We start from the raw sequence: 18,319 nt of genomic DNA on the forward strand, positions 1-18,319 counted from the left end.
TGTTTTTCACTTTTTAGTATCATCAGTAGGCTATCATCTGTTCTGCACATATAAAACGATATTTTATTTCCATGCATCTGGTAAACGTAATTTCAAAACTCTTATTTTGAAAGCTTAACCAGGAAGTTTATGACTGATCACACTCTCTGGCGAAGCTGAGCGTTTGTTCGCGTCTGAGCTGATGAATCGCAACTATTTCCAACAAATGTCTCCTGTAGTCGCGCCAGCAGTTCGTCTGATTCATCTGTCATGAATATATTAGTGTTGTTTTTTATTTACCTTGTCCAAAACTGTGGACAAAGTCTTTGCCAAAATGTAACCAAACCCAACATTGTGGTGGTGATGAGCGATGCATTTGTAAGTATGACTTAAGTTACTATACTTTATTACTGGATAATAAGTGCTGCCATAGCTATGACTTTTGTTAACGAGACCAGGCAGAGATCATATTTTTTTCTTTTCTGTGTCTCTTTTAAGGATGGCAGATTGACCTTTGATCCTGGTAGCAAAGTTGTAGAGCTGCCATACATAAACTACCTCAGGCAACTCGGCTCAACTTTTCTTAATGCTTACACCAACTCACCCATCTGCTGCCCTTCAAGGGCAGGTAAGTGACCGCCTCCTTCACTTGGCATTTCTCTTAAAATTGCAACTGTAGAGACGCTGCATATTGTGTTTACAACAGTTTAATCCCTGTTCTCAGCAATGTGGAGTGGCCAGTTTGTTCACCTCACTCAGTCGTGGAACAACTACAAGTGCTTGGATTCGAATGCAACCACATGGATGGATTTGCTGCAGAAGAGTGGATATCAAACCAAGATGATGGGCAAGCGGGATTATACGTCAGGGAGTCACTCTGTCAGGTAGGCAGACGCTGTCAGAAATGTGGATAAGCATGTCTGTAAAGTCTCAGATAATACAACTCCTTATTTCTGTTCACCAAACTAAGATCAAGATAGAGACATGTATACAGAGAGTAATTCTTAGTAACTGACTGTATGAGTAATAAGCAGTGAGTGTTGGTGTGTGCAGCTTTTTCCAGAACAGTTTGAAATGCCTTTTTGTAAGCTTGTTTTTACATGTTTCTTTCCACATCCTATTTTCGCACATCCACTGCAGCAATCGAGTTGAGGCATGGACACGAGACGTGCAGTTCCTCCTGAGCCAAGAGGGCCGGCCCGTTTCTCAACTGGTTGGCAACATGTCAACTGTTAGGATCATGACAAAAGACTGGAAAAACACAGATATGGCTACACAGTGGATCCATCAGACGGCTGCAACCTCACACCGGCCCTTCGCTCTTTATCTTGGCCTCAATTTACCTCACCCATACAGAACTGAATCCCTGGGGCCCACTGCGGGAGGATCCACCTTCCGTACTTCACCATACTGGCTAACAAAGGCACGCTTTTTCTATTCCTAATTTTCTTTTTCATGAATTCTCTTTTTCTCTCTCTCTCTCTCTCTCTCTCTCTGTGTTTCCCAACATTTTAATTTCACTTTTTTCACACACGCAGGTGTCCTCTGATCTCGTCTCTGTTCCCAAATGGTTGCCTATGGCGGCCATGCACCCCGTGGACTACTACTCCACCGTCACCAAAAACTGCAGTGGTGTTTTCACTGAGGAGGAAGTCAAAAGCATTCGGGCCTTCTATTACGCCATGTGTGCTGAAGCAGATGCGATGCTGGGTTAGTCGACAGCAGTAATTCGCTAGAGGCTGGTCTCATCTAGAAGGAATCGAAGATAAGATGGCCACAAAGATGGCTTGTGGTTAGATAAACTGTCATGGTGACATAGCTAAAATGCAGGCCAAACATGCAAAGATCAGTTACCCGCATGTCTGCCACCCCACTGATCTTGCAGTCTGTTGCCTGTTTGCCTTTTTTAAAATTAAATTTTAGAAAAGACAGTTAAAGAGAGTGGTGTCTCCCTCAGGCCTCTCCATATGGCATGGCATATTAGTACTACTAATATTTCAACTTAGTGCAGATTATATTGGCATCTCTTAGCTGGTACTTACTCAGGAAACCTTTTTAAAAAAAAAAGTAGATTTTTTTTCAAGAACAAAAAATGAAAATGGCACGAGTAGGAGGTATTTCCTTTGTGTCTTATCACAGTGATCTGTGCAGTGACATTTCACACACTGTCTTCAACTCCACCCTGAGCATCAGGAAGAGAAAAAATACTGTTGCATTTTAATTGGAGTTTCTTTATTCACTTTCTCACTGAAATTTACTTAACATGTTAAAGTATTAAAGGTACATTAATAATTATAGAGTGTTTCCCATTTAGAGCTCTCAGAATCCAGTTTGCTGCCACCACTTTGTCCTTTTACTACTGTTTGAATGTCTGTCTATTGAATTAAGTGCAAACTGGGGGCTTACTCTGTGTCTTCCGCACCTGTCTCACCAGGCCAGGTCCTTTCAGCCCTGAGAGAGACTGGCCTGCTTAACAACACGGTTGTTATTTTTACCGCTGACCACGGAGAGTTAGCCATGGAGCACCGGCAGTTCTATAAGATGTCAATGTTTGAAGGCAGCTCCCATGTTCCCCTGCTCATCATGGGGCCTGGCCTGAAGTCTGGCGTGCAGGTCAACCAGCTTGTGTCTTTGGTTGATCTCTATCCCACGGTGCTGGGTAAGGAGAAACATACTTGTGTAGATCTATTAGGTCTAGGTTTAGAAAGCCAATTAAGGATCCTTAATCTTCAAAGATAGGTCTAAATGCTGTTCAGATGTAGAAGGATTTAAACTGCCCAACTACTGTTTGTAAAAGCAACCAATTAAAAGCATCTTTTAATTTGAATGCATTTGATTGTTTTGCAGACATGGCTGGTATTACAGCTGAAGGTAATCTCAGTGGCCACTCCCTCCTTCCTCTGCTATCCACATCCAATGCTTTCCCTAAGAAGCAACATCCAGACTGGGTATTGAGTGAATATCATGGTTGTAATGTGAATGCCTCTACATACATGCTGAGAAGTGGTCGGTGGAAATACATCGCCTATACGGATGGCCTGAGTGTCCCTCCACAACTTTTCGGTGAGTCCTGAACTTCAGACGCTCTGACTACTCCTTGTGTCCTTTTCCTTGAGGAATAATACCAGGATTGAGCTTGTGTTATTTGTTTCCTCTGTTCCTCTTTTGCAGACCTTAGGCTGGACAAGGATGAACTTCGCAACGTGATTTTCAGATACCCAGATGTGCAGGCGCATCTAGACAAGCTATTACGCAGCATTGTAGACTATCCAAAAGTGTCTACAGCTGTCCATCTCTACAATAAAAAATCCTTTGCTGCATGGCGCCATAGTTTGGGGAGAAACTACAGCGAGGTCATTGCTAACCTCAGGTGGCATGTGGATTTCCAAAAGGATGTATTAGCCAATGAGAGAGCTATTGACAATTGGCTCTTTGACTCTCTGTGATACATTTATGGGTATAATGAGGTATTTATCAACTTGAAGTGTTTCTCTTAATGAGCCTGAGCTGGAATTTTACTGACATTAAGAGAGCCATTGATGGGCTCTGCGGCTCTTCATGATATTTATTGTAATGGTTATGTTGATGGATCTTTTTTAATGTCCCAACAGATTCGCACTTTGTCCTTTCAGCACTTTATTGGAGTGACTTTGCTGTCTTTGTGAAGCGCTCAAAACTTCATTCATTATCCGTTTTTCAATTCAATAAAAAGACTTTTGACTTTGTTTGTTTGTCGTCCGAAATGTAATTTTCTATTCAGAGCCTGAATAAAGATCGTATGTATAATCTGCATTCCTTCAAGTGGACCTAACGGCAACTACTTTTATTTTGAAAATTTGGAGGCGCGTTGCTTCTCTTTCACTTCCGTGTCATCCAGGAAGTTCAGCTCAAGTTGTTAACGCAAACAGTAGGTGGCCCCTGCTTTTATATTCATTTTCAGGGTTGCTTTTAACTCAGCAAATTGAACAAGCAGCTTATTAAGTGTATATCATGGTTTAAAACTGGTTCTCATTCCAATGTGTACAGTGTAAGGGCCTCACAAGCTAACAGCTAATGCTAAATTCCAATGAAGGCTAGCTAGCAAACACTGCTAACAGTCAGTGTAGTAAGCTAGAAGTCAGTTGTCAGGTTTGGTAAAACAACTATACGCGGGTTCTGCATCGCAAAAACATGTTTGTCGTATGTCAGAAAAAGTAGCGTAAATAAAGCCATACGTGGTAGTTTGCAAATCCATCTAGCTTTTGTTTGTTTTTTTGTTTGTTTTTTAATTGCTTGGTGGCATGACAGTGTTATTTTTTACATAATTCTTTGTTGTCTCCCTTCAAGATGTCTAATAAAGAAGTGAAAGCTGCACTGAAAAGTGCCAGAGAAGCCATTAAAAACAAAGAGTTTAAAGAGGCTCTGAAACACTGCAAGGTGAGCTGTCTCACACCAAAAGACACCCTCAGAAAAGTGAGGCGTTTACATACACCTCTTTTCAGGAATGAGATGGCAGCTATTGTTGACTTTTCTCTATTCTGTGTTTTTCAGACTGTTTTGAAACTTGAGAAGAATAATTATAATGCCTGGGTGTTCATCGGCTTGGCTGCCAGTGAACTGGAGCAACCAGATCAGTCACAGACGGCATATAAGAAGGCAGTGGAGCTGGAGCCTGAGCAGCTGCTAGCGTGGCAGGTAAGGTGCAAAAATATATTTTACACTACCCAATGAATGTCTTGAGATAATAATACACATTTTCTCATAATGGTAATAATCGGCTGGACTGGGTGTCACTAAAAGTTAGCACAATTCTTTAAAAAAAAAAAAAGGCTGCCCAAGGCTAGTAAATGCACCATGTCAGTAATGTGTTGTTGTTTTTTTCTTTTAGGGCTTGGCAAATCTTTATGACAAGACTGATCAATGGGATTTCAAAGCTGAGCTGCCCAATGTCTATCAGAAGCTCGTTGAGCTGTACGCAAGGTATGCTGTGGAAACATCTGTATCAGGACATGTTTCACAAAATATCTGAAAGTAATTTGTAGTTTTGACGCTTATTCGTGTATGTTATGTTCTCCGTTCACAGCTCAGACAAAAACAAATGTTACGAGGTGATCAAAAAGCTGTCAGATATTTATCAGTCTGACAGAGAACATGTAAAGGTATGTTGTTTAAAAGCATGTGGCCAAGACGAGTGAAATTAGAGTGTTTTGTGTTCTATGTCACACATTTGAATGCATTTATGTTTGTGCGGACAGTTGGCAAAGGTTTGGATGCAGCTAATTCAGCTAAAGGAAGAAGAAGCTGTGGATAAGAAGGAGTTAGTGCAGCTGCTGCAACAGATGACCCAACTCCTCTCAGACTGCCTTAATGAAGAAGAGCATGACAACGAAATTCAACAGCATGTAAGACTTCTCTAAAAGTTATGTATTATTGTTATTCAAAGTCAAACATTATGTGTTTGTCTCTTTGTGCAAACACTTGGCAACGCATAAGATTGCATCCCCTTATCTGATCCTCTGAAGTAACCAGGACTCCTAGCGGGTTTGTTTTACCTAGTGGAAGTCACAAGCTTCAGTTTTCCCTAATGACTGATAAAAATAGTATTTGTTTTCTCTCATATATCTGTTGCATGTTTGTTTATGTTCATCAGTTAATCACAGCATTTGAGAAGGCCATGGTTCTCATGGACCCTATACCAGGAGAGGAGCACCGGAAGGTCTCAGCTGACTATATTAAATGTCTTTCTACGGTAAGTTTACTCTCTTTTGTGCCTGTCTTACCATCACAAAAATTCAAGAACGATTAGAAAATGTTAATGTAAATATATATAAGTTCTTTTTTAAATCATCTGCAGTTGCCAGAAGAAAAAAACAAACTGGAAGTGGCATGCCAGTCCATGCTGTCCCTCTACCCCAGTCAAAGTTATCCTCTTGAGGTCCTTTGTTGTCACTACCTCAAAACAGGTAAGACACTGTTGTCTTGTCCATGAAGTCTAAAGTCATAGTATATACAGCATAAAGAACATATATGTGTTTTTTGTGTACATGTTGTAAATCATAGAGTCAACCTAATACATGTTATATTTTCATTTGAAGGAAATTTGAGTGATAGCACAGTTAGCTTTTTTTCCCGGCTCCTGGATCTGAACTCAAACAGTGGTTTGGGTCACTTGGGTCTGGGCACCAAAGCGCTGCAAGAAGGGAGGTATCAAGAAGCCATCAAGGACCTTTCACAAGGTCAGTTTCCACATTACCAAATAATACTGAGATATACTGTAGATGTGATGATTAAGTTCTGTGATTTAGAGTTTTTGTAGGAAGTGCCTGTGATCGGTTTATTTCTGTTTCATTAGGACTGAAGAAAACAAGCTCAACTACCGGATGGTACAGTCTGGCTGAAGCTCAGTTCAAAATCCAGAAATACTCTGACAGTGCTACATCATGCTCCCAAGGTATGTTTAACTTGATATACACTCACCAGCCACTTTTTTTAGGCTCACAAATAACAGAAACACTTTTGTGTTTATTTCAGTGTAGTGTTACAGCAACACAAACTGCACCCTCTGAAATCGTACTGTTTTTCTACCACCTTTTTGGTGACATTACCACAATCATAAAGGGAGATTTAGTGCAGGACTGTTCCATTGTAATGCATTTGTTTTTACAAGTGTACCTAATGATGTGGCCAGTGGGTGTATATCATTGCCATTTTTCAGGTAATGAGTCACTGATCCAGAGAAATATGTCCAGTGAGACCAAGACTTCATGAAAAGAATAACAAATTAACAAGGATGTTAACCACTCATTGCAAAGTGCAGCTCTGTTTAGTCCTTAAAAGATACTTAACTCGGGTGTGTGTCTTTTTCTATTAGGTTTGAAGGACTGTGTTCCTGGGGACAAGGAGCTGAGGGTCAAACTGCTTAGACTGAAGCTGGAGGCTTTAGTGAGAAGTGGAGGAGAGCAGGCGGCTGACCAGGCTTTGGAGACATTCACACAGGTACTTGATGAAAGTTCAAGTGTTTTTTGTGGATTTAGCCTGGAGATATTTTACTGTTTTAAAGACAGATTGTTTGTGTGTGTGTGTGTAGTACTACAGGCTATGAAAGGAAATGACACAACTATGCTTGTTTTTCTTTTTAGATTCCTGAAGCTGGAAAAGACCCACTTTTATTTGCTCTTAAAGGACGTGCATATCTTAACAAGGGAGAGATTGATCAAGCGCTTAAGGTAGAAAACCTCTTAGTCACTGAATTAGTTCAATTTCCCTTAAATTATGATCATGAGATGAATGTGTGTCTAACTATTATGTCTTTCCTAGGTGTCATCAGAGCTTGTGGCCTCCAACCCAAACCTGGCCCAAGGATTGTTACTGAGGGGACTGGCTCACCTAGCTGAAGGCCAGCAGCAGTTGGCAGAACAGAGGTAAAGACTGTGTCTCTTTTTATCTGCATGTTAACTGTGGCATTCTTCTATCTGAAACTTGCATCAAAGAGTCCTATTTGTATTAATAAGTTCTCCACATTTAATTAGTATTTTCTTGTACTGCTTTGGTGTAGTTTCTTGAAGGCTGCCAGCCAAAGCCCAGACTGTGCAGAGTATTATTTCCTGCTTGGACAACTCTACTGGGACATGGGAGAAGAGACCCGTAAAGACCGGAGCAAAGCTCACACACAATTTCTTAAGGTCAGTCTAGTTATTGAAATTTTTGAATATGTGATAGACAAGGAGGACTGTATTCTGTCTGTATCAAATAAATGAAAACTCTCAAGTATTGACGGTCCAGTCCATGAAATATTAGTGTTGATGGACTTGTTGATGTCACAGTATCTTTTTCTGCTCAAGGTGAATGACATCTTTGTTTCAATTGTGTGCTTTTCAGGCTGCAAAGTTGGATCCACACATGGGCTGTGCTTTCCGCTACCTTGGCCACTACTATCGGGATGTGGCAAACGATTATGGCCGCGCACAAGGCTGCTACAAGAAGGCCTTTCAGCTGGACAGTGACGATGCTGAGTCCGGAGCTGCCTCAGTAGATATTAGCATGAGGCAGGGGGATATGGTGAGTGATCTCATTGGCCAAAAAAGATAAAATTGTGAGAGTGCTAGGAACTTTTTTGGCAATATAGTTTTATAGTTTCCTTACAAGTGCCTCTCTTTTTCCTTTGCTCTGCAATAAATTCTACAGGACACCGCCTTAGCAATACTCCAGTCAGTGACAGAGAAAGCCACTCCAGGCTCAGCTAAATGGGCCTGGATGAGACGAGGCCTGTACTACCTGAAAGTCGGAGAACATCAACAAGCCATAGCTGAGTAAGAATCTGTGACAGTGAATTTAATGACTTGGTATTTAAGGTTTTAAGTGTTTAAGCATTAGTGATTCTTACATTTTTGTTTATAGTCTGCAAGCTGCTCTGCGAGCAGACCCCGAGGACTGGGTGTGTTGGGAGTGTTTAGGTGAGGCCTACCTAAACCGCCGGAGCTTCACAGCTGCTCTGAAAGCCTTTGGTAAGGCTCATCAGCTCCAACCTAGCTCCATCTACAGTGTCTACCAGGCTGCTGCTATCAAACAGACTCTGGGCAAGTTCAAAGAGGCAGTTGCAGAGTACCTGCAGATCACAGCACAGCAGGACTACGTTCCTGCACTAAAAGGTAGGGTGTTGTTTCAGCGCACTCTAAACTTGTACATCATTTGATATAATACTGTGTTTGTATATTCCAAAATCTGATATATAATTAGATTTATATGGTCTATTGGTCAGGTCTTGGGGAGTGCCAGCTGTCTTTGGCAAAAAGTTTAATGGAGGACTGCAGAGACGGAAGAGCCATCGACCTCATTCAGCAAGCCATACAGAACCTCTTCAGGTAATAACTAGATATTTATTCTGGCAAACCTTAATTTAAACTCATCATTTTTCTTACAGACACTTAAACATTTTCAATTTCTTCTATCTATCCTTTCACATTGTTTTGCTCTTCAGAGCTGCACAGCTGCGACCAGACCTGTCTTGTCTGTGGAAGTTGCTGGGAGATGCTTGCACTGCAGTTAGCATTGTGTCTCCAAACAGAGCTCTGGTTCTGGTGCCTGCCTTACTGGCTGGTTTAGAGCCCAACACACAGAGCCACATGCTGAACCAGACCCAGACGCTCAAAGTTGGTGAAAGGTAATACCAGTGTCAGACGGTATCATTGCTGCTCTGTCAACTCATACATTTACGAGACCCAGCTGACTTTGAATAACAATAATACACAATGAATTCGATGCCTTGTCTGCACATGTTTCTCCTACAGTTGCTACGCTCGTGCTTTAAAGCTAATGCCTGAGGTCTCTAGCCTATGGTGTGACCTGGGACTGAACTATTACCACCAGGCCAGTAGCCTACCCTGCCTTAAAGAGGGAGACCAGAACTCCCCATCTCTGCTCTTAGAGAAGGCGCAGCAGGTAATTCAGAGAATCATACACAGTACTTTTATATAGTTTGTTCCCAAAAGTTAAACTTTAAGAGTCTCTTTTTTTTTCTCAGTGCTTGAAAAAGGCTATAATGATGGACAGTGGAAACCATAGTCACTGGAATGCCCTGGGAGTTATTTCCATGAATAAAGGTAACAACTTGTGTCTGCAGTTGCTGTAATTGTATGTTCTCAAACCCTTAGAAAACCCTTTGCCCTTAGAAATTAAAAAAAAAAACATGTGACCTACTGTCTTAGTACAAAGAGCTACAGTTTGGGACATGTTGCAGCTATCATAGAATCAGCCTTAATGACATTACATAGTTTTGGTAGTTCATATATGCCATCAAAAGTAAACCAGAAAGACAAATAATTGAAAAATGCAGAATTCAATTCTAATTTATTCAAGTCGCCCACAGTCATTACAGCAACATTTTATTTAGTCTTAATGGTTTTAATCATTCAGACGCTCCTGATAAACAAACTCATGTCTAGCACTGTCTACCAGAAATAATAATTACATTAATCTTCTGATAATGTTGTACACATACAAATACAGGTAGTAGTAGCAATAGTATGGCTACTAGTATTTATAAACTGAATTGGATGCATGAGAAATATGTGAATTGTTGTAGTGTTAGCTTCAGTGCTAAATAATCATACATAGATAAAACATACATAGATTTGTGAGTAAATATGACTTTTTCTCTGTATTAATTCATGTAGTAATACAAATCTCTGTCTTGACGCCTTTTCTGTCTCATCAGGTCTTGAGAACTATGCTCTAGCTCAGCATTGCTTCATCAAATCCATTCAAGTGGAGCCAAATGTATGTACAGCACATGTATTCTAGTGTTGAATGGTGTTTTTAGAAAATACACGAATGCCTTTTTGATTTTCTATGACAGAACGTTGTTGCCTGGACAAACCTTGGTACCCTGTATTTGAAGAAGGAAAATATAGAGGTATGTGAAATCACCTTCCTTTTATCTTTTTTTTTGATCTATCATCACTGCCTGGCATTTTCTTTGTTAAAGTGTGGACTTGTTGTCTTAGCTTGCACACGAGGCCTTCAAGATTGCTCAGTCCTTGGAACCACTTTATGTCAACTGCTGGATCGGACAGGTACCCGTCACTTCACGGCACTTTAAGACAATGTTGTAAATGCCCCCATATGGAGGGAATTCACTATGACATAATGTTTGGTTAGACTAAAAGTGCTGGCCCATCACTGTGACTTTTTTGACCTCTTTGTCTTTCTCTGTATAAATTATAGTCTTATCCTTTTGTCTCCCCAACAGGCATTGATAGCAGAAAGCGTGGGAAGCTACGACACCATGGATCTTTTCAGGCACACCACTGAACTCAGCACACATGTGGGTAACCTCCCAGAACCACTGGGGTTGCTATTATAACACCCACTCATTAGCTGGATAATAACAACCTTTGCTTCACCTGTCTTAGCCACTCTGCTAGGTTTTCCGTTGTAAACCTTTTTCTTCTACTAGTAAAGAATTAGTGATGATCACGTGATGTAACACATAAGATAGCAGAAGGTTTTGCTTGGTTTGTCAGACTTTACGTCCCCCGCCTTTCTCTTCATCTTCATTCCAATTTCTCTAACATCAGACGGAAGGAGTGAAAGGTTACGCCTTCTGGGTTTGTTCCACCCTGCTGGATAAGAGCAACAGAGACTCTGAACTGTACCGCTACAACATTTTGCAAATGAATGCCATCTCTGCTGCTCAGGTGGCGCTCAGCAAGTACACAGGTACAGCGTCTGTTTGTGTTCTCACGTGCAAATCCGCAGATGCATTGGCTTTCATGTGGTAGAGATGGATGCTGTGCAATGTGAAGTTTCTTTTTTTTGCATCCCCCTCAGAGAGGATCCAGTCTGACCCAGATGCCTTCATTATGCTGGGCTACCTGAATGAGCATCTGCAGCTGAAGAGACAGGCCTTACAAGCTTACCAGAGGTATTAAGCTTAACTATACTGACAGACTCTTCTGGCTGATAGATGAGGCAGTATACTGAGTCAAAAGATGTTCACAATTAAGTACATTATTATCGTTCCTCAGAGCTGTTGAACTGCTGCAGTCCATGTCCTCTTCAGAAGTGCTGGCTTTTTGTCTGGGCAGCTATGGCCGGTCTTTGTGGTAACCAGCTGTCTCCTCATCATGCGCTTAAACCATCTTTGAAAGTATTTATCAAGTACCACAAACTTCACTATGTGTATTTTCCATTGTCTTTTACAGCACCTCTGGCAACTGGGAGGAGGCTGTCCATGCTTATAATTCCACTCCACTGCAGGAGCTCAGTGACCTGGTTGGGCTAGCTCTGGCCTACTGCAGGGCAGGACTCTTCCCAGAAAGCACCAGCGGTAAGGATTGGGAGATTGCACATGTGTTAACATGCGAGAGTGACACTAAATGAACTGTTGTGTGTGTTACAGCCTATGAACGTGCCTTGGCTGTAGCCTCCAGTGAGAAGGAGAAGGCTTATATATTGACAGCTCTGGCCCTGCTGCAGCACCGACAGGGAAACCTGGACTCAGCCAAGACTCTTCTGTTCAAATGGTGAGTGTGGTCCGTACCCGTTTGTACATTTTTTTGATAAATTATCTGACTGATGGATGTTTCCTGACCATTCGTTAATTCGTTAATCCCAACACCATTTGATTATTCTGTCTGTCTGTCCGCATCCGCAGCTCAATGTTAAAGGAACCAATCCCAGAGTCTCTGGTGTGTTTGTGTGCACTGGGATTGGTCCGCGGTGACGCTACACTAGCAGCTGCTGCCCTGACGGAGCTGCTAAAGCAAGGTTCGCCCTCTGGGAGCGTTGTGGAGCAGCGATGTCTACTCACTTGCTCATTGCTCGCCCTCCAGGGCAACTACAGTGCGGTTCAAAGAGAGGTTTCCAGAGCTGTTCACAGGTATACTGCTCGTATAAATTGTACCTTACGGATGAACTGTATCCTACAATTTTCCTAATGCATATTTGACACTGAAACACATTTTATTCTATGTTTTGTTTGTAGCAGATTTCATAAATTGACTCTGTGAAGTCTTTGGCAACATCAATAGCATAGCTCCCAAAAGTTAGACTTTTCTTCACTAGAATGATGAATGCAAGCTGAGCTTCTTCCTCTGCCCCTTTGAATTATGAACAAGCACAACACTTCCCCGCACTGTGTCCTAAGATGTGATAGATGTAATGAGTCTTCATCTGGCTTATTTTTTTGTCTTATTTTTTTCCAGAAATCCTGGAAACCCATCCCTGTGGGCCCTTCTGTCCAGAGTGGTACCACAGTATTACCCCAGAAAGGCTAATGTAAGCTTTTTTATTTGTACAAACATAACCAAACACAAACCCAGGGGATCTAGTGTCCTCACACACATTTTCCTGAGCAGTCTCATACACTCATGCTGTTTTACTGCTGGACAGTGGTTATTACTTTGGTTCATGGTTTTGGCTGCTGTGTATTACAGGGCGGTGCAATGGCTGGTCATGTTGCATGTCTCTCCAGTATGACCCAAGGAAAGGTAACTGTGACTATATGATCTTGTTAATACGGAGATGTGTTTGTCTTTGTCTGCTGTGTTAACTGTCTGACGTGTATTCATTTACCTGTTGCCATACTCTTTATGAATGTATTTAGTCTGTTGAACATTATAGATTTATTTTAAATTGTAGATATTTCAATTAAGGAAACCTTTAACTGAAACCTTAGTATCTGACCACAGTGCTTGCACATCAAAATGATTTAACTTGTGACTGCAGAGGGCGCTGTTGTACAGTGGAGTGAACCAGCTGGCAAATGGGAGACACTCTGGAGAGGACAGTCACAGGAATGCTCTGAAGACTATGCAGAGAGCTGTGGTTCTTTGTCCTGGTAAACATAAAAACACAAACATGAATTCATTAAGCCACCTAATATACGAAATAACGCCATAATTTAAAACTGAAAATTAAGATGGTAGAGAAACACCAGTACCTGAATATTAATTTTGTATTCTGGTGGATTGTATGTATGAGGCCCCACTGTGAGAATTATTATGTAACGTTAGTCCTGCAAGTCCAGTCTCCCTTGTTTCAGCTTGTTTTTGGGATATGCCATGACCTGGGATGTTTGAGAACCTTCACAGACATTACACTAACTTCACTGAGAACATTGCTGTCTGAGATGCCTGTATGTGTGTATCTCATATCTGAGTCTTCATTCCACTCTCTACTTTAGATGATCCAGCTGCTTGGGCCGGGTTAATGGCTGCCTGTCACACTGAAAACACTTGCTGTTACCTTTCTGGTTCTGCTCCTCGCAGACGAGGGCTGGAGCAAATCCTCATGTCAGTGGTTTCTGAGAAAGGTATGTCCGCCGGTCTGCTTGTCCCGTTTCATGTGCGTTTGAGTGCATAATTGTATGTAACACTTGTATGTTTTCCAGTGCGTAATGTGGAGGAGATAGAGCGCCCTCTCGCCCAGTCTCTGGAAGCCTGGGTGCTGCAACAGGCAGTGAGTGGTCTCATGCTGGAGGGACAGCTGGAGCAAGCAGAGGCCCTCTGCACACAGGTGGAGAATGAACACACACACGCGCTGGCTTCACACAGCACACACACATCCTCAAGATTATCAGAGAAATACTGTCATTTCTCTTCCTCTCCCAGGTGCTGAATGTGTCCCCCGAACACCCAGCAGTGATGCTGTCACTGAGACAAGTGCAGTGTCAGCGCCTCCTTATGCCTAAAGGTGGTACTGTCCTCCCAGACGCTGTGCTTGAGCAGCTCAGCAACGCTGTGATAATGAACCCCACCAACCTGGGGGCATGGCACGTAAGTGAATACTCCATCAATTAAATGACTACGTAACTGATTTGTACTAAAATTAATAGCTGTTACTCTCACATTTCAAACTTCATTTTGCTTACAGGACAAAACTTTATTAACACTGTTCTCACAGATATATAAATGTAGCAAAACCAGCCAACCCAAGCAACTTTAAATGCTGAGGTCATGTTGTACTGAAATGATAAGGTGCTTTTTTCCTTTTCACCCCTGTTATTTTCTCTTGCTTCCACTGAGACGCTGGTCTAATGAAGACCATTTCTGTACCTCGCTTGAGACCTCAGACCGCTGCACTTAACGTGAAACTGCTGCTATTAGCCTTAAGAGAAGCAGCAGAAAAGTCTTGAACATATGTGCAGGTTGTAGCTATGACTACAGATGTCATGGAATAAATGTGGGTTGAAAGAGGCCTTATTGAAGTAAAAAAAAATGTTATGTAATGGCAGCAAATAACTGTCCATGCCATTTCTTTGCAGATAAAATAATATAGCATTGTTGTTCATTTCTGCTGCACATAATAAAATAGACATCTGACTTCATTGGCTTCATTAAAATAAAGTCAGTATTATTTGACAATATTGTTCTATAATAAGACTACTGCATTTAGAAGTAACAAGTCAGTACCTGAAGATATTAGCATTTTGAAACAGTACTTTTGGTTTACATGTCATGTTTTCCTTCTGAACATTTACCAGTCCACTCCAGATCATCTTTACCTGACCGACTGCTCTCATTCTCTCCTTCACTCAGTGGCTGGCCGAGGTGTATCGTAGCCAGGGCCTGCTGGTTCAGGCAGTCATGGCGTACAGACAGAGTCTGCAGTTAGCCTCGCAGCTTGGTGTGCACAGCTGCCAGGTAGCCAGCCTGCTCAGACTAGCCCTGCTAGCTCTTGGACCTTGTATGGTGAGTTCCTGCTTACAGCTAATAAAAAAAGACTGTGACCACAATGAGAACATTTTGGACATATGAAAAATACCTTGTGATGATAGGAGCTCTGTCTTTCTTTTGCACCAGAAGTAATATTTTAATGATAAGGACTGGAGTTGTTTTAATTTAATGATGGATTGTTAGAAATGAAAACTAAAAACTGGAGATGCCTTTGCTGGCGTGGATGTGGTTTTTAGTTTATTGTTCACGGGACAATAAATCATGTATATATGTACATACAATTCTTAAAAGCAGTTCTTTCTTATTTGACATTTAGCTAACTGATCTCATTTTGAATACAGCCCTTACTCTTTTCTATCACGTAACACATCTTTAACAAACAATATAGTTTAGTATTATAGTATTATTAATGTCTTAAACATTTTGTAGATGAATAAAACTGTCTCTTGTAGATGAATTCTCCGCCCTATTTTTATTCTGAACCTTGTGTGTCTTAACTTCTAAGGCGGGTGTCCCAGGAAACGACTGGAAGAACCTGGTGCTAGAAGCTACTACTGAAGTTTTGAAGCTGGGCTCATCTCCTATGGCCCTCCTTTTCCAGGCCCTGCTCCAGTTTGTGACCAAGATGGCTGCTAGGTCAGTGCTTCTCATTGTTTCCATTGCAGGAGGAAGGATGCAAATGCACTGGCACGTTGGACATGTGCGAGGCTGTTCTACAAACATATGCAAATGATGGTATTACACTGACACGTGCAATTTATCATTTATAGGGATTAACTTAATCATAAGAAATTTAAAACTCCTGATTCATACTTCCATCGTCTTTAGAAAATGTTGGTACTGTTGGAAAAGCGAAATTATCCTGTCTTGTTAAAACACTGTTGTGTCACTACCTCACCAGCCTGCCAGGACACTTAATTAGAGTGCTACAGTACGTTCATCAGAGAGCACTAGAGAACAAATGTGCCAATCTGGCCGAATTCCTTGAAAACTGCTGCAGAAACTCCTCTCTGTTAAGCGATTCCCCATTATCATAGACCATTTTCATACTTGAGACAAGTTTTACTTTTTTTCTTTTGGTGCAATAAATCAGTAAATACTGATGAAAAACAGGACAGCCATGGACACTGATAGGCTTTAATCACAGAAACAATAGAAACACAATGTAATTTCAGGTGGAACACTGGTACAAGATACTTGCATCTAGATGACAAAGCAGGTCAGCAGGCATCCAATATTTTTTTAAGAGCAATGTGTACAGTCATGTTATACCTACTATATGTCTGTCTTATGTGTTCTGCAGGGAAACCAGACGTTTGCTGGAGAAGTTGGTATACGTTCCTTCTCGGGACTTCCCAGTGACAGTGGTGCAGGTGGCCAGCTGGTACCTCCTCAGACACTTGCATGCCAAAAACGACCAGGAACTCATGAATGTGAGCACACAGCTGCCTCGTAACTACACTGGCACAAAATTGGAACATTTAACTGTTGTGTTCTTACTTCCCCATTGCTTATCTGACTCCATCACAGCTTTGATTGTAAACACAGCTTCTCATCTTTTTGCAGGTCCTTTTGCAACAAGCCGAAGTGAATAAGGATCAAAGACTGCTCGAGTTTCATTCCCTGCTTGCCTCTACTTCGTCATGAATTATCTAATGCAACGGAATTATGAAATCATGTAGCTTAGCAGGTTTATCCACAGGAAACCACACCACCGCTAATTCAGCTTTTCTGGTTCTTATGGCTCAATATAAATTCTTATCATCCTGGACATTATGGGTCTGATATCATAGCTGTATTGGCTTCACATGATTGTTTGGTTTTTACAGTATTCAAGAAAACGGCAGCTTAAAGTCATAACAAATATCAAAATTAATTTTAACAGTGTAATCATCACCACACTACAGCTGAAATAAAGGTGTTTTGCTCAAAGACGGACTCTTGATTGCACATAAACTTAACATATGATGATGTGGAACTGTAGCATAAATCATTGTCAAAGTGCCAACAACAATTCAGTAATGCACCATTTCATTTTTTGTTTTTGTTTTGTAGTGGAAAGAAGAGAAAAGTTTTATTTTTATAGCTACACTTAAGTTAACTTTCCCAACTACAACTACTTAAGCGTTACCACTACACAAATGCTTGGTCATAAGAGCGCAGATGTTTTGCCCACAGCCCCAGCATTGTTGCTTGATGTGTGGAGAACCTTGGTTCTCCGTTTGCTTGCACAGTGAACACACTTGCGCAGCAGCACCTGCTCCTTGGCTGGCACTGTTAGCCATAAGCTGTTGAAGCTCTGTCTGTATGGCGGCGTTTGGTGCACTTGCAATGCCCACAACCTTCACTCTGTTGGGGTCAAACACACAATCCTCTTCCAGGCCGCTTGGCACAGCTTTCATGCCACATTTAGGGGGCACCCAGGCAGTGTCGTAGCCCTGCGCGCTCCATGTGTACTGCATAGGATGGTTGTCAGTGTCGATGCGTTTGACGCGGCCAACGCGCACACGCAACTCTAGTACCACACGGTCTGAGTCGTTCCAGTTCAAAGGATAACGCAGCGCCTTTTTCTTATCACGACTGACGTATACGCCCTTTCCCAGCATGCCGCCTGATGACTGCTGAAAGCCATTGGCAATGATCCGACGTGCATGGGCAACAGCGGTTCCGTGGTACATGGTGTAGACACCCCGATCTTTGGGCACCTGGTCGGCCCCCAGCTTAGAAGCATCATCGTAGGTCACCTCCCAGCCTAAGAACTGCACTGACATGGTGCTTCAATGAGGACAGTGTTCAGACCTGAGACACAGCAGCAACACAGAAATGTTGTTATATGACTGCATTTTGTGTCTGTGGTTAAAAGTTGGCACAAGCAAAAGGGGGTTTAAAACATTTCGTCACATATTGAAGTCTAAAAACTTAAACGTCATATAAGATATAGACTATTCGTGTTATAAAATACACTTGGGAAAATGGCTGTGGTAAACTGAACTTCCTGAAATCATTTAGCCTTGTACTCAAAGTAAGTAAACGACGAACTTTAAGAAACTTCTCCTCACCTGCTGTGAGCGTCAAAGTCTTTTAACCTGGAGTGTAGTACCTACATACTTTATGTCCTTTAAGGTCGTTTATTATTTAAAATTAACGAACTTTAACTTACCCTTAGAAGTGGATCTCGGTTTGTT

At 41.7% G+C, this 18,319-nt stretch overlaps 2 protein-coding genes across 5 annotated transcripts; both read left to right on the forward strand.

The window, feature by feature from the left end:
- The first annotated feature begins 66 nt into the window (after positions 1-66).
- arsk (arylsulfatase family, member K) lies at positions 67-3,854 on the forward strand. The gene is made up of 8 exons (XM_084551311.1): positions 67-357; positions 478-607; positions 704-863; positions 1,120-1,402; positions 1,518-1,689; positions 2,414-2,638; positions 2,827-3,042; positions 3,151-3,854. The coding sequence occupies exons 1-8, from the start codon at positions 250-252 to the stop codon at positions 3,423-3,425; spliced, it is 1,569 nt and encodes a 522-aa protein (XP_084407437.1). The 5' UTR covers positions 67-249; the 3' UTR covers positions 3,426-3,854.
- On the forward strand, positions 3,847-18,214 carry skic3 (SKI3 subunit of superkiller complex). 4 transcript variants are annotated; one of them, XM_084551309.1, is made up of 41 exons: positions 3,847-3,886; positions 4,306-4,395; positions 4,510-4,653; positions 4,847-4,938; positions 5,042-5,117; positions 5,214-5,360; positions 5,609-5,707; positions 5,813-5,921; positions 6,054-6,194; positions 6,311-6,409; positions 6,830-6,954; positions 7,098-7,184; positions 7,276-7,379; positions 7,514-7,640; positions 7,837-8,016; positions 8,143-8,267; positions 8,356-8,606; positions 8,717-8,819; positions 8,936-9,118; positions 9,246-9,396; positions 9,479-9,557; positions 10,172-10,233; positions 10,313-10,369; positions 10,461-10,529; positions 10,706-10,780; positions 11,034-11,175; positions 11,287-11,380; positions 11,484-11,561; positions 11,661-11,785; positions 11,858-11,981; positions 12,113-12,337; positions 12,663-12,735; positions 12,894-12,947; positions 13,186-13,297; positions 13,643-13,771; positions 13,850-13,974; positions 14,070-14,234; positions 14,997-15,149; positions 15,640-15,770; positions 16,438-16,567; positions 16,701-18,214. In XM_084551309.1, exons 2-41 carry the CDS (start codon positions 4,306-4,308, stop codon positions 16,779-16,781), a joined length of 4,716 nt encoding a protein of 1,571 aa, XP_084407435.1. In that variant the 5' UTR covers positions 3,847-3,886; the 3' UTR covers positions 16,782-18,214. The 4 variants fall into 4 exon arrangements, with proteins under 4 accessions (XP_084407435.1, XP_084407433.1, XP_084407434.1 ...); XM_084551307.1 differs by having other exon boundaries at positions 16,438-18,214; XM_084551308.1 differs by lacking the exons at positions 3,847-3,886; positions 4,306-4,395 and having other exon boundaries at positions 4,422-4,653; positions 16,438-18,214.
- Positions 18,215-18,319: the final 105 nt, after the last annotated feature.

This window comes from Chelon labrosus (genome assembly GCF_963514085.1).
Source record: "Chelon labrosus genome assembly, chromosome: 9".
Classification (NCBI taxonomy): domain Eukaryota; kingdom Metazoa; phylum Chordata; class Actinopteri; order Mugiliformes; family Mugilidae; genus Chelon; species Chelon labrosus.